At 35.3% G+C, this 16,269-nt stretch overlaps 1 protein-coding gene across 2 annotated transcripts in view; it reads right to left on the reverse strand.

Moving 5' to 3' along the window:
* LOC108722785 (uncharacterized) overlaps positions 1-7,973 on the reverse strand; it is a 51,458-nt gene extending 43,485 nt beyond the window's left edge. The window contains exons 1-2 of one of the 2 annotated variants that reach the window (XM_018448082.1): positions 7,826-7,973; positions 2,228-2,724 (exon numbers count right to left, since the gene is read on the reverse strand). In XM_018448082.1, coding sequence (XP_018303584.1) covers positions 2,228-2,540 — 313 coding nt within the window. In that variant the 5' untranslated portion in view covers positions 2,541-2,724; positions 7,826-7,973. Of the gene's footprint in view, positions 1-2,227; positions 2,738-7,825 lie in introns of those variants that run through there. The other variant, XM_018448091.1, reaches the window with a different exon arrangement.
* Between the last annotated feature and the right edge of the window lie 8,296 nt (positions 7,974-16,269).

Genomic DNA, 16,269 nt, shown 5'->3' on the forward strand with positions numbered 1-16,269 from the left:
AAAATTCAGCTTAAGTCTTAAGTCGAAAGAAATTGACCAATCACAGTCAAATATGAAAAGAATAATCGATTAATCAATTTCTTAATAAGTAAAGCTTAAGTTTTACGTCTTAAAATCTCACTGCAGACGCTCAAAGCAAAAATCTGACTTACAGTGAGTACCGATACTCACAAATAATTACAGTTATAGTAGCTGATTAGAATTTCGACTGATTATGTCACTCTAGTGTACATTACAAATTTGAGATCTTCATTCTCTGCTCATTCTCTGCCTCGGTTGTTTATTATCATTTTTATAAAACGGTACTCAACTTTCGCTGCTGTCTCGCGCGAGCAAGCGAGTTGCGCTTGTCGACGTAACCTCGTCCCACGCCAGTCCAAACATTTGTAATTCATAGCAGCTCATTGAAAAAAGTATTGTCAGGCATTATGTTAATACGAGCGGGGTATTATTCACGGCCGTATGTCACTGACCACCTACCCGTTCCCGACGTACCTGAATAATACGTTAACGCGCTGCATTTGTCTCTTTTAGCACTCGTTTTCCTCTGTCTTTCCTTCTCCTTCCGTACGAACCGAGACTAGATTTTCTTTCTTTCTACTTTCCTTTCCCGGCTGTCTATTTTCTTCATCGGTCGATGCGAAGAATCATCACTAGATTCGCGTATGTTTCTGCGCACAGACATTATCACGACGAACGTACTCGCGGTATTACAAGCCGGGACGATATTAAATTATAATTCGCGACACGCTCTGCCGCGTTACCTCATACTTTCCTTCACTATTTATAGGCCGATGCTCGCTCCGCTCGTTCGTTCGTACTTCTTGCCAACGAGAGCTATGAACCGGCGCCGAGAGAGCACGCTAACACTCTCGCGAGCGCGATTACGGTCGTGAGAAATCGTTGTTGCCAGTGTGGCAGATGCAACGTGTGTGGATACGCCGCACCCGAGAAAATTGAAACGTTCCTATGTAGATTATGCACGAGGCCGCGTCTATTTCTACGCGTTGAGTAATACCTGCCGAACGGTCCTTTTTGCTACACCATGTTGCATCTTAATTGTAAAATATATTACGATGCAATATTCAATATTTTACAATTTACAAGAAAAAGCCAAATATTAACAATTAAAAACTTAAAATAAATCGCAAACGTTACATTTATGTGAATAAATATACGGATAAACCGCGCGAGTGTATCTTTCGCCTTCTTGAATCACATAAAGAAATGTCGATGTCATATATATGTTACAAAAAATATATAATTATTCAATTTATCTTCTGATCACTAGATACAAGTAGAATATATCGTGAATAAATTCGTACGTTAAATAAATATCATAAATATTTTTAGAGTTGGAAAAAAAGTTTGCAGTTGTTAGCGAAGAAACCTCTTTCTAGTCAATCCATTAGTTGTAACGTACTGCATATGCTCTTATGCAACACACTGTAATCGTTTTAATCCCAGATTGAGTTTCCGATACAATTCCGCGAGCACAATCGATCATCATGATCGATACGCTGAGTCAAAGGCCGGAATGCGACGGATAGTTAATTCCGTACAGCATCTTCGTATATGATTTGCTATTCATTAATCGCATTTTTCGTTCCGTATTGTATTTCAACCTTTTAACCGCTTATTTTAAAAATATACCAAAACAGGATTTTATTTCTAATATGTACCCTCACAAATTGATATATATTTCAGAAATTTACGATTAATAGAAATAATTATGCTCTCTTCTCCGAATTTTTTATTAAAAATAAAATTTAAGAGAACTTAAAAGATTTTTCGTCTTTTTCAGAATTATACAGAAAAAAGACTGTTCTTAAATCAACCATAATATGCTAATATATAAACAAAAATATTATAATTTTGCTTCAAAGTTTTTAATCTTGATTTGATTGAATTTGTATTGACGTAAGTATTACTTTGCACTCAATTTGAGACTTGCTCAATCAAAAATCTTACATCAATGCAAATTCAATAAAATCAAGACTAAAATCTGTAAAGTAAGATTACACTATTTTTGCTTATATGAGCATATTGTGATCGATTTAAGAATAGTCTTTTTTCAGTGTATTCTTAAATTAACTTCGTTAAATGTTTTTTGTTTTTATTTAAGAAACGAATACCTGTCTGCTCAATCTCATTTCTTACTAAACTCGTTTACGTAAGTAAGAAAATATAAACAAATCCACAGCATATTGTCTGAGATTGTACTCACCAGGATAACCTTCCGGGATGACTATTTCCGGTCCCACTTTGACGTCGTGACGGTAACGATGCATCAGCAGGGTAGCCGTGACTCTAAGCGATCTCTGCTGTTGCTTATACAGCAGTATCGGCCTTCCACCAGCACCTTCGACCCTGACCACTCTTGGCAGTGAGAATCTGTCCAGGAACTCGCGCAGTGGCATGAAACCACCGCCGGAACCCGCGGCCTCGGCGGTCGCCTCTCTCGAGCTCGGCAATGAGTCCTCACCAGTTCCGGTGGCCTCGCCGCTCGACAACGTCGAAAATTCACCAGTCGACGACATCGCGATACAGTATCTCTCACAATAATTTGCACCAAACTCGCTTTTTCGTTTCTTTTACATTTCACCAGTCCGCACGATGGAATGCATGCGCTTCACGTTATTGAACAATTTTGCTTGTTTTTTAAATATCAGAAATCAGGTGTATCACTCTTTGTCCGCATACTTGATGAAAACAGGACACTATCTAACACGAAAATAACTCGTAAAATTCTAAATTTAAAAAAATAATCGTATTATGGCAATCGTTTAAAAAAAAGATTTTTAATCTTATTCAAAACAATTCTTATAATCGTTAATAGAGCGTTTTATATGCGATGAAAAGAGTTTCAAGAAATTGAGAAATCAAGAAATCAAGAATTCAGAAATTGATATAACGTAAGTAGGTATAGCAATTCTCGCAATAAGTAGCTAAATTTTCTCTAACAATATCGGAACAAAATATGCTTTCTTTTCCCTTTCCTCCTTTTGTCATTTCAACCTCGATGGAATTCGTCATTTCGCGAGGCATGACAGTCTTGACAGTGATGCGTTAGCGGCGAACCGCGCAAACAAATGAGTAGCCGATTACGCTTCGGGCGCCTTGATGATGATGAATTTATGACGATGATTATCTCCCGTGACATACCAGTGTGTCGCCACCGGTGTTTGTCTTTCAGATGAGCGGCTCTATGTCGCGGAAAACCGTGGGCGGAATGGTAAAGCGGGACGCTCTGCTATTTGCGAAACGTCGCCTCCTGTCTTTGAAGTCGTAACAGCAGAAATGCGGCAATGCCGACAGAAAAGAAGATAATATATCAAAGTGAATGAATGACTTATAAATATCATTATACAGAGTGTTTAACCTTTAGAGGCGACGGTCTATTTTTTTTTTTAAATCTTACAGCTTTTCTTAAAGGCGGTATTCTTATTTTAAGACCATTTCAGGTAATGTTTCAAGATGTAATACAATCTCTAATTGGTTTATGATATCTTAAGACGGTATCTTAAGACTTGAAAACAGTCTCAAATATAAGACTAGGGTGTATCGGCCCCTGCTCGCGATTGATCTGAAATTTTACATACAAGTTGTTTTTGATGTAAGAAATAAAAAACAGAGTCTCAACTTTGAGAAATGAAAAAAAAATTTTTATGACAATATTTATCGACTAAAATTCGGACTGATTAAGGAAATTTCTACGTGAAGCGAGTTCCATTCCACCTGCCCAGTCAAGGGGCGCATGACTTTCCACGCGAAGCAAGATCTACTGAATGAAAGTCATAAAATAAAAAAAACTTTTTTTTTCATTTCTCGAAGTTGAGACTACATGTCTTTTATTCCTCACATTGAGTAGAATTTATGTACAAAATTTCAAGTTATAATCGCGAGCAGAGATCATTCGAAACTGTATTCCTCGACTATAAATACCGACTTAAATAAGATTTGTCATAATTTATTATTTTATCGTAATTCTTGCCATAAAATATAATACTGTTTCTTCGTCACTATATCGTGACTTTTCCGGCCGGTAAAGATGTCTATTCTTTTTTTAGCTCAACTTCTTGTGCACAGTTCATCCTTTCTCTTTTTCTTTCCAACATGAAAAGAAAAAGAGGAAAAACAAACCTTGTACAGCTAAAAAGAACAAGCCTAAGGTTAAAATGAAAAACCGCGAATCTAAATCAGACATAATACAATAACATACAAAATTGTTTGTATCTTAGAAATGATTGAGTTTTCGATATATATTTACTAAGATTTTCTTATTAAGTATAGTGTATATTAAATAAATGCTAAATGGTTTCTTTTTAATCCTGTATACCGCAACTATTACTCAATATTATATATCTGATGTATTTAATTGATACCTTGATTTACTGCTAAATGAAAGTATCAGTTTTACTTTCGTTTCGATCTATTTCATTCATTAATACTGATCGCCTAAAAGCTATTTACTCATATGCTCAATCATTATACTTTCTCTGAGCTCTATAAAGGTTTTTGCCTCTAATCCGATTCATTCTCCGATTCTGTATCCCCGGGATTTTCACGTAATTAGGAACGATGATTTGTGTCTGTTAACAGCTCCGAGAGCGACGTGAAATATAATTTATTCATGTTCGCTGTCATACACATAGTTCATAATGCACTTTCTTGAGTGACTTGCACCTGCGACATTCCACGGCTACGCGCATTCGCGGCAATATTGCGTACATTGCATACAAATGATGAGAATTAATATTCTACATATGTAAGGTATGATGCGGGAGGAGACTACTACAGGCATTATCCGCGATTCCGGTCATGAATACACATGAGAATGAGGAATTCTTTTTCTCCTAACCCGCGACTTCTTCCTCGTTATTTACGATAGAATGTTCCCCCCCAGTGAAACTTCTGTAATCGCCATGTAATGGGGTTTTAATTACCTGCGACTAAAACGACCGTGACGAAGGCATCGTGAATTATTACGACGACCGGTTATGACGCGAACGCATCTTCAAACGTTTTTCTGTGTTTCTTGCGTCATTTATTTGTCTTACGGATCCCCCGCATTTTAATATGCACCGAGGTATGCACCTTGTACGCGAACGAATACTTGCTATTCCGTTCGTGTGCAAGATCTTTTTCAGAAATCGCGTTTTTTATTTTCTACTACACACGTACGTATGTAACGGACAATCACATTTCAACCGAAATTTTCAAAGAGACTACAAACTGTGACGAGAATAGCTCTTTTGTCAAGACTTTTTGATTTCACTCTCTATAGACTTTGACTCCTATTGTCTGCAGCTCAAAGATGACGTTCGTCATATATGATAGACATTAAGTGTTAAAGCGTCCGTTTTGTCAAACATAATGTAAGTGGACGTAAACCTGACGAGAAACGAATTGCGAGAATTCGCGATATCGAGTAATTAAGCCGTATTCACGGAGAGTTAAGCTAAAAAGCCTCGCCGCATTTCTGTGCATAATAGATCGTACGAAGTGAAAGTGCAGATTTAGCAATTCCGCCCATTAGTGGCTATTCTAAGCTGCAAATGTTTTATGTTTCCACGCGCGTTGTGTGTATTGCGAACATCCCTGACGTAATTTTCCTAACAGAAGACCTATCGTGCCGCCAAGCACGTAACCCTGCCAGCGATTTTAATCAAGCTTATGAAAGTTTCTGCGTTGCGCGCAACTTTCTAATGATATGATGATTAATTAAATACCAGAAACAAAGCAGATTTTAATTTGTGTACAAGTTAATAAGAACACCTTCCGTGAGTAGATCTAATTTGCTTTAACAGTGAAAGTAAATCGTTGGAGAGTCTAATATCGAAGATTATTAATCGCTACTAATTAACATTTTACACGTTTACAAAGTCTAACAAAATGAACCAACAATTAAAACAATGTTATAACTTAGGTTCCAAATTTCGCGCATATAACTGAATATAATAAAACATATAACATTTAAAGTGTATAATAAAATTTAATAATATAACTTAGTATATAATCTTTTGAAAATGGTTCAAAATTTTGATGTGTTAGTACATTTTTATCTATTATCTTTTTTCTCATAAAAATTCTCATACAAAAAGTTACACACAGATTTAGACAGAAAAGCTATTAACTCGGAAACGATGACAAAATACGGTAAAATGCCATGGGATTATTTTGATTCTTCTCGACAAGATCTATGAGAAAGTTCTTAAGCGTTGAAGCCATATTTATCACCGTTATCGAGAAAACGATCGCAACTAGAGTGTCTAGATCTATGCGTAGCTTTTTTTATCAATGAATGATCGGTGTTCGTAGTTTATTCTTATTTTAAGACCGTCTTAAGTAATGTCCTAAACACCGCTCTGTGATTAGTATTAATAATCGATTCTTATATTTAAGACTGTCTTAACTCATTAAGGATCGCTGATCGATTTTTCGACCAAAAAAATAGATCAACTTTGGGATGCGAAATTTTTGGCAAGTAGGCTCCTTAAGGGAGTAGCTTGCCATTAAAAGGATTTTAAATTTTGAGAAAAAAATTTGTCTTAGTTCTTAATGGATTAAGTATCTACAATCTTAAGATGTTATGAATCAATAGAGGGCCGCATTAGCATTTTAAGACATTACTTAAGACGGTCTTGAAATAAGAATGGATTATAAATACTGGGCATTGATTGGCTCATACATCTTTTAAGAGTCGATTATAATTATCGACTATGTTTTTTATGACCGTTTTACTTTCAAAAGACATATATAGCGTTTTTTACTGGAAAAACTAATGCAACACTGGTGCACACTGAGTGCAATTGAATCCAAATCACATATTTTCAGTGTTAATAAATAATTTAACTCTTTTAATTATATATTCTTTGTTTCACAATAACCTTGAAAGGATCTAATTATTTATTTATTAACTAAAAATATGTAAACCATGATTTGCACTGGTTTTCTTCGTGGAAAACGCTAATAATTGACACAAGCGTCTATCTACTTTTGATTGCTTTCCTTTTAGGCCAATGTTACATTCCGTTTTTATTGTACCAGAAACTTTTTAAGCGTGTTGATTGGCTGCAAAACAGAGAGATTCGAGAACCTCTCTGTCCTGCAGCCAATCAACAGGCTTGTAAAGCTGTGTCGTATCACCAATGGATGGTTTTCGTGCATAAGAGATCGAGCACAAAAATTATCCGCGTGCAGTACATTTTGTAGGGACAGTGCAATATTTCAGAAAAAGTTTCATGAAATTCTGCTGATTGGTTTTACAACAAAAGAAATATGTATGATGTAAGGGTTGTTTTCCGTAAATTAGGTGCGTAACAACATAACGACACCGAATTATCGTTAAGAATTACGAAATCGGGGTACAGATATTTGTATCAATTGCGTCTTCTAAAAGGAAAGCAGTCCTTATCTATTCTTCGTTGTTTATTACTCTATGTTCTAATCAGCACACAATAGTGAAAAAACATTTTTTAAATATTTTTTTAATATTGTGTACTGATTGGGGTCTAATAATATGAACAGAAAAACAAATGATTATTACGCGAGGTCTGCCTTTGTCGCCACACTAGACTGCACTAAAATTTTTCTCTTTCGTCAAACTTCAAATACGTATCTTTCTATTTCACTTTAAGTACAAGCGTACTTAAACCCAGTTGAGTCACAAAGAAAATAGACCTATGGACGAATTCCACTTCGTCGTAATACGTCCCATTCTAACCTCTCCGCATGCGTTATTTTCACAATTTTTGAAACACAATCGCTCTACTCGGATCAAGGATCTTCGATCCTATTCGCTGTGATTATTCTTCTCACTCACCTCGTCGATCGTCAAAACTTAACGAAGCGTTCGTATCCATCCAAAGCGTCAATTCGTCAATATGAAGCATTCGTCTCACACGCGTGTGCAAGCATGTAAACCCAATGCACGTGTCGAGATCGTCTGACTCAGAGAAATCCGTAACTTCATAAAGATATCACGAGAATATTCCGAATATCGTCCTCCAAACGATGTCGAAGCAAAAATCCAGAATCGCCAGTTGAATTCTTTCACACAATTCGAACGCGATCGAACTCGCTCGAACGCGCACGATTAAACAAACGCGTAAACGATCACCTGAAATTTTCGGTACCAACGGAGATCTCCGACGAACCGCTCGGCTTTTCTCGTAGGATCGTATACGCGAGTCGGAAACGGCACTATCGACCCATCGAACGACCGGTCGATCGAAGCGTAGTTGCGTGAGGAGCTCGACATGGAACGCCCCCAGCACTTCAGACAACTTCAGACGAGATCGCGCGACTAAAGTTTGCAAACCGCAGAGACGCAGCGGTGCGCTAACGCCGAGTCGTGTCTCCCCACTTCGTCAATCCCCAGTTCAAATAAACTGTATCGCGCAGACTCGCGTGCTCAGGAATCTCTCTCTCTCTCTCTCTCTCTCTCTCTCTCTCTCATCTCTCTCTCTCCGAGTCGCTGAGTCTTTTCCATCTTTTCCTGCCGCGATACCGCGCGCGACTCCTTTCCTCGATCAGCTAGAAACTTCCGTTTCCGGTCATACAATCTCAAGCATCCAGGATTGGTAATGTATTAAACGTAACATATCATACATAGTTTTTATACGTATAATACCGTATATTATACGTACGTTTTATATGTATTATACTGATTATACGTATTATATGTACATACGTATATAGCGTTTTTCACTGGCAGAGCTGGGGCGCACTCAGTGCACTTTAAAACCGTTGTACACAAATCGACGTAAAGATGTACGTTTAATAAAAATATAGAAACGAATTAAATCGTGAAATCTTCAATAAATTTTATTGTGGTATTTGATAAAATATACGTTGGGTATTTTATTAATTTAGATATATCACTTTTACATTCAGATTAGGTTAGTGTACAACAGCTTTAATGTGTACTGAGTGCGCACCAGTTCTGCCAGTGAAAAACGCTATTATACACACGTAGAAAATGTAAGAAACTACTCGCAGCTCTAAATTGCCCAACTCTGCGAGGACCTCTTTGACCAACTCCGATTAGTTCGGATCTACAATAGGTTTTTATGCCTTAAACCATAAGAAATGGACGAATCATAGGCCCGTTTCTACCAACGTAGATTAACTTTAATCTTGGTTCAACTAACTCTTCATCTTTTTCTACTTCTAAAAATTAGAAAAAGATGAAGAGTAAGTTGAACCAAGAGTTAATCTATGTTAACCATGAGTTGTGGAACTGGGCCTAAGGGCCAGTGTCACCAAGCTCAATTAACTTAACTGGCCAATTCTTACGGCTTAAAACACCTATTGTAGATTCGGACTTAACTTTAATCGACGATTAGTCCATTGGAATTAACCAATCATATTTGTCAACGACAGATGCGATCGGCCCTCCAGGCTCCAATTCCAATGGACTAACCGTCGATTAAAATTAATCGGCGTTGGTCAAAGGCCCATTTCTGTACCAATGTAGATTAACTTTAATCTCGGTTCAACTTACTCTTTTCTTATTTTTAAAACTAGAAAAAGATGAAGGGTTAATTGAACTGAGATTAAAGTTAAACTGCATTGGTAGAAACAAGCAAAAGTGACCCCAATATTTCGCATGTTCACATATTGAGAGCGTTCGCAAAGATCTCGATGACTTGTGCAATTGCAATTTTAGATGCTAAATAAAATAATTCGCACGGAAAGAACAGTTTTGCTGAAGTATCTAAAAATTTAGCTAGACAAATCTGAAAATAAATTGTGTTGGACCAAATAATTATGTAATACTCAAAATGATTGCTAGAATATCAAAATTATTTACAGCATTACAAATCTTAAAATAATTGGATTACACTAACAAAATAATTATGCAGGACGTTCAAGCATAATGAGCAATGCTACCGAAAATCTTGATACTCTTGTAACAACTAGGGAGAGCGTTCTATACATAATTATTTTCGTTGCCTTTTTTTATAAGTGACACAACTCAAAAAATTAAGTTTTTCAGAAAAGAGGAAAACTATTTTTCGAAACTATTCTTTCCGTAAACAGAAAATTGACTTATCAAATAATATCGACAAAAATAATACTCTTAGAAACAAATATCGTTATTACCATTTTTGCGTTTCCTTAAAAACAATCCTTAAAAGATTCTTTTTAAGTTGTAATGATTCTGTTATTCTACAAAATTATAATAAATCCGGAATAATTCAACAAAAGTGACATAACTCGAAATATAACCAACACTTTATATTTACCTTAATCAGTTAAAATGATTAAATTCAAAACAAAATAATTTTTTCTTCAAACTTCAACCAACAAAACTGTCTTAATTATAAATGTTCTCTGTAGAAGATCTTCTCTTTGATTTACAAAAACGACACAATTTAAAATTTACTACTTTCGTAGAATTATAATCTTTCTGAAAATCTAAGAACGACATAAGTGTTATTTGGTAGATGGACTGTGAAGTTAATAAATTTGTTTACTTTAGACAATTGATGAAGGATCTTTACCTAATTTATTCATGATAATAACTCGAAAGTCCATGTTTTGATGATCTAACAAAATTATTTTCAAAATTATTTTCTGTATCTAACTAATTTTTTAAGTATTTTAATAAAACCGCGTTTTTCCGAGTAATTGCTTAACTTTTCACTGTTAAATTTCTCACTGATATCGATATCACGTTACTCGTGCAATACTGCATCCATTGCGAAATCGTCTGCCGTTGTCGGACATCCGAGATAGTCAGCAATTACAAGGACGCGCATAACAGTTAATGCGAGTTATTATAAGTATCGAAGTAATACTCGCTGATTTAAATGACACGCTATGTCCGCCATATGTTCACTGAGCAGATGGCGTGCCACTTTTCGCGAATCCACGAGATGGACCGCTACGCGGCGTAACAATGATTGCGCCGTCACGAATCAAAAATATTAATTTTTTGCTACCGCGGTTTTTGTAACTGTATCCGAACAAGTATGTCACGTTCCCTTCGTTTCAAACTAACGTCTTGTTTACTATCGCCGATGTTCGCGAACATCGGTCTCTTTCGCGCAAATTACTACTTTATTGTGTATTTACTCACGATGTAAACGAACTTAAATTGTGAGAAAACTTGGAGGAAGGTATGTCTTATCTTTGATAAGCAAAAAATCTCAACGCTACTTGACTGCATTCCCTTGAAAAGAATCGCGTATCTCGCGATTACGTAAAATTACTTGTTGTATGGATGAAGTATGTTTGAAAAATTTAATAAAAAAAGAAGTTTATATTATTAATGGCTATGGCATACAAAAAATAAGCAATAAGCAATAAGAAAATAGTATTATAGAGTTACTATAATTTATGTTATTGCCTTACAGTCTCTATTGTGATTGACTGATTCGTTTACTGCTTAAGTTTTTTGTGCACTATAGCCTTAAGACATAGTACATAACATAACGCGCGCCAATGCACAAGCTTGTACATAAAGCTTTGTATTTTATTCTGAAAATTATTTTTAAAAAGCGGTTAGTTTCATTAGAAAAACTTAAAAAGTTATTGTCCGCTCTCAGTGACCCTTCTGAGTGCAACTTTGTGCACTTACCGAACGTATAGAATGTGAAACTTTATTATATATACATAACCACTGTCTACATAACGCCAGCCATAATACATAATGCATAAACATGCATTCTTACAATTTTTTTCACACGTTATGCTTTATGCACTAAGACAACAAGATAACAATAAAAAGTTGGAATGGAAATAAAAGACTCTGATTGGTTCACTCTCTTATACATTATACATTATGCGAAAATTTATGTTTCGATCTTAAGGGGGAATTCCTTTGATGAAGACAGTTTTTAAGATTTTTTTTTCAAAGAAACCGCACGACTAATTGACTTTCTATCAAATAGCAACGAATTTTTTGAACTTACGAATAATCTGGTATTCCAATTTGCATAAAGTATCTTTTTCAAAAAATTCTTCAGAAGTCAATTATCTTTCAATTTACTGTTCTGGTCCTTCGTGTTTCAAAGGAAAATCAGCGTTTCGCACGATCGGTAGACGTGACCTTCATCTTGCTGCAATACGAAAATTTTCGTTTTTTTTTGCCGATTTTCATGTCCAATAATGACATTATTTTCAAAATGGGTGTTTCTTCATTGAAAATACGAACAGCCAAAAACATTGTAATTTTAATCGTTTTTAGGCCTACAAGTAAATGATTCAGTGCGAAACACCAAATTATTGCATAGATTTTTGTTATTACTTTGAGCATTTGCACCCAAACACCTCAGGAGATATCTAGAGAGATTCCTGTATATTGGCATTATTATCTGTGTCTAGCTTATAATTATCGCTATCGGTTTCCTTCAATTTTTCGGCAAATGTTGTTGTAAAAGAGCAATCCTCTTTAAAACTGTATTTCCTCTGAACTTTCTTTTTTTTGACTTCCTGGTTTTACTTTTTATTGTCTAGAATATTTTTTATCCATTATGATGAAAGTGAAACATCCGCAGCGTTTGGAAGTTCGAGACATATTGCTATTAGGTATACTTTGACTTGATTTTGTCCTTTTATGGATACGTTCGTAGATGTTTTGTAAAGACGTAGATGTTTTGTAAAGCATTTTTTTACTAAATTCATTGCTAAAATTTTATTGTGTCATTAGTCATTCAAATGCTCCAAAGCATTTATACAATAAGATTTTAACTGTACATTATAGGAACATATACATACATACATACATACACCCTCTAGAAAATTGGACAAAAGGGTTTCAACATCCAAACAAAAGGATGTTCTAAACCGTTATAAGTAGGTAGTTTCAATATACAATATCTAAATGAAGAAAAGCGCAGCAAACCCTCGTACGATTCATTGTCAGTAACGATACTTAAGTCAGCCTTTATATTCAACCTTCTTCTGATTGTCTAATCTAATTGATCTGATATAATTTTTTACTTTTTCACTACTTTATTTTATAAAACCTAAGTGTAAAAGTCTCCCCTTGGGAAAATTTACTTCAGAAAACTTTAAAAAAATACTTAAAATTTATTTATGTAGAAAAAACCTAAAAAATATGAAAGATAAATTTGGACACTTCAAACTTTTCTTTAAAATAACTTTAAAACTTAATTAAGAAAAAACTGAAAGAAACTTATAAATTAGAAAAATTAATGTTAACAATTTTGAAGTGTTTTTTTAAAATCATAATTGTAAAAATTATGAATTTGTTTAAATTTCAAAGTAAGCCTCTTTTATTTATAAAGAGGCTCGCCATTAAAAAATTTTTGGTTATAACGCGAATGAAAAATCTCATAACGCTGTGCCTCAAAACGAAATAAAATCTGTGCAAAATTGTTTTTTGTTGCTCTAGTTTTTGAGATGTTATAACGAAATATATACAAAAATATAAAGGTTTTTACTGTAAAATTCAAAAAATTTTTACTTTAAAATTCAATATAGGTACCCAGATATCATGCATTGAAATAGAACAATTAAAATTTCACACAAATATTCTTAAATATATATTATATATTTTAAGAAAATAAAAAAGGGAAAAAAAATTTGTCAATTGATTTTTCCTTAAAACTTAAAATTAAAAAAATTAATTTATTTTTGCACAAATTTTTATAATTTACCTGCTTATTATAATTTTACGGACATTTTACAAATTTCCTATCGTTATCTTGAAAGTTTAAAATGAAAGTTTAAAATGAAACGAAATGATTTTTTAGACGAACTCTTTGCGCTTCGTTAGCAAGTACTTTCACATGCCTAAGTACACGCCCAGCTATCCAATAATTAGTCCGGAACGCACGAATATTAATGTCTATGTTTAGGGGAGAAACGTTGTGCGAGTGTCATTGTCTTCGTAATTGTTCCGCCGCGAAGTGATTATTGACTCGAGGAACACTGATTACAGCGACGAGGTACCAAGCGCCTTATTGTTTTCTCCGCGAAGCGTTAGTAATATTTTTTCGTTCTATACTGGATCGGGTCAAAGATCGGAGAAGTATCTTTGTGTGCTATAGAGCCGTTAGATGTTTTGAATTTCATCAAATGATATTGCGATTGCGTTCTATCTTCGGCCCGCATTTACTGCATTTAGAGCCAGTGCGTGACTGTCATATTTTCCTAGACGTACTTGCACTCATGAAGAAATGAACAAGTACAACGAATAAATAATCGCACAGCGATAATATTAGTTTTCGGTTAGTAATCGCCACTTTTAGAATACATAAATATAATTTATTGAGTGGTTGCATATGAAACCGCCTATTGGCAATAAATGGCGTTAAATACACTATTTCTTCGAATTGAAAGCTAACAATACACATGATGACAGGTCTATAGAGTCCCGTCAAAACGCTATAGGTGACATTTGTGCAACGCGTTAACATCATCTTATCATCTATTTTGATTATTAAAAATAAATTTTGTCATGCTTGTTACAAATTTTGTTGATGAAAAGGCATCACATGTAATGCCAATTCTATTATATTCACTAATGTCAGCAAACTGATAATAAATATACAACAAAATTTGTTGAAGTAACATGAGAACAAATTATCGGCAAAACTGTGCAAAACTTGTTGACAACTTGATACGAATTGACAGCAAGAACCAACCAAAACCTATCAAAGTTTTGCTCGGTTTTTGCTGTCAATTTCTTGTCTAGTTATGTATGTAGGCTTTATTAATAAAATATGAACAAAAATAGCACCAAATTTGTCAATTTTGAGCAAGTTTAAGGCCAACTTTTCAACAACTTGTTATCAATTTGCTTACTGGACGTTATAACGGAGAGCGTAACAAGTGATTTCAATTTTTAAGCAATTTTGTGTTATTATTTTGCATTATTAGTTATATATTTTATTTAAGTGATGAAAAGACACAGACACACACACGCACGCACGCACGCACGCATGCACGCACATGGATTATGTATTGTCATTTCAAAATTGAATTCGACAATGTGCTTAGTCTTTCTCTCCTTTTAATTAAATTATTTGTGTTTATAAATTATCAAAGTTTAAATTATAAATATTTTGCTATTAAAAATGTGAAATATATGAAACACCTGTATTACATTAATAATAGTGGCCTATGTCCTTGTACGTAAAATTTATATATCAATACTGTATCGCTCAATAGTGATAGCATTCTAAATTAATACAGCAACTTTTCCAGTATAGTGCCGCCATCATTTTTCTCCGCGTATCGTCGAGATAATGAGAAGTCGTACCGATTTATGAGAAAATTAACACGACCGTCGCGTCGCGCGGTAATAATTTTTTAATTGGCATAGCCGGTTAATTATTTCTATATCGGCTCGTCCGTCGCGCTTCGTAACGACGCGTTAAGTAACGACAATTTAATTCGCTATACATGGGGTCAATATTCCTTACCAAGCGTCACGGGGTCTCTTGCTACCACGGATGGTACACGGAAGCATATCGTACATCGCTGCAAGACGGATGACCTTCCGAAGGTCAGCGCCTTTGCTCTCCCGCCGTCGATGGATACCGTCATATATATATGGTATACGGCATATACCCGTCCTACGCCTTCTTATGAGGCGCACGAGAGAGAAACTAATTGGAATCCCTGCCGACTAAATATAAAATGGCAGATCGACGTAATGACATGGAAAAGCGGCGGTTAAACGACTTCGGCCTTTCTTCCGCGTGCGTGCCTCGTCATTACGCGATCGGAGTATGCCAATCGTTAGTCATCGTCCCGCAGAGTGAGTCTCACGCGATCTCGATCGACGGACGATTGAACCGATCGCGTCGTCGCCGTCGTTATAACTGTTCGCTTTAGCGAATTAATTCGTAAATTAACGGCGCATTGTTTCGCCGCCGGCATAGCGCGCTGAGATCTCACGGTCGGGATCTTTACGTAAACGTTCTCGTGACTGGTATCTCGAGACACCTCCGAGATGACTACCGAAGGATATCTGGTTCTCTCTCTCCAGCCAGTCCCGCCTAATTAAAGTCGGGTAGCGGTAATCGTTGCGCTAGATTGCCTTCACGTGTACATCGTCATTTGTTATTTCCAGCTGATTATTACGCTCGCTCCTACAAACTTAGATCGCGCTCACTTGTGTTCAAGAGAAATTACGCAACGGAACATGTTATATCATTTATTACTGCGGAATATCGAGAAATCAATATTGATAGCTCTAATAATTCGCACTATTCGCTTACTGGTATAATAAGAAATTGTTGGATAATAATATTCTGCATGAAAATCAAATGTAGATTATTTTGC

This window comes from Mycetomoellerius zeteki, unplaced genomic scaffold, assembly GCF_001594055.1.
Source record: "Mycetomoellerius zeteki isolate Tzet28-1 unplaced genomic scaffold, Tzet1.0 scaffold106, whole genome shotgun sequence".
Lineage (NCBI taxonomy): Eukaryota > Metazoa > Arthropoda > Insecta > Hymenoptera > Formicidae > Mycetomoellerius > Mycetomoellerius zeteki.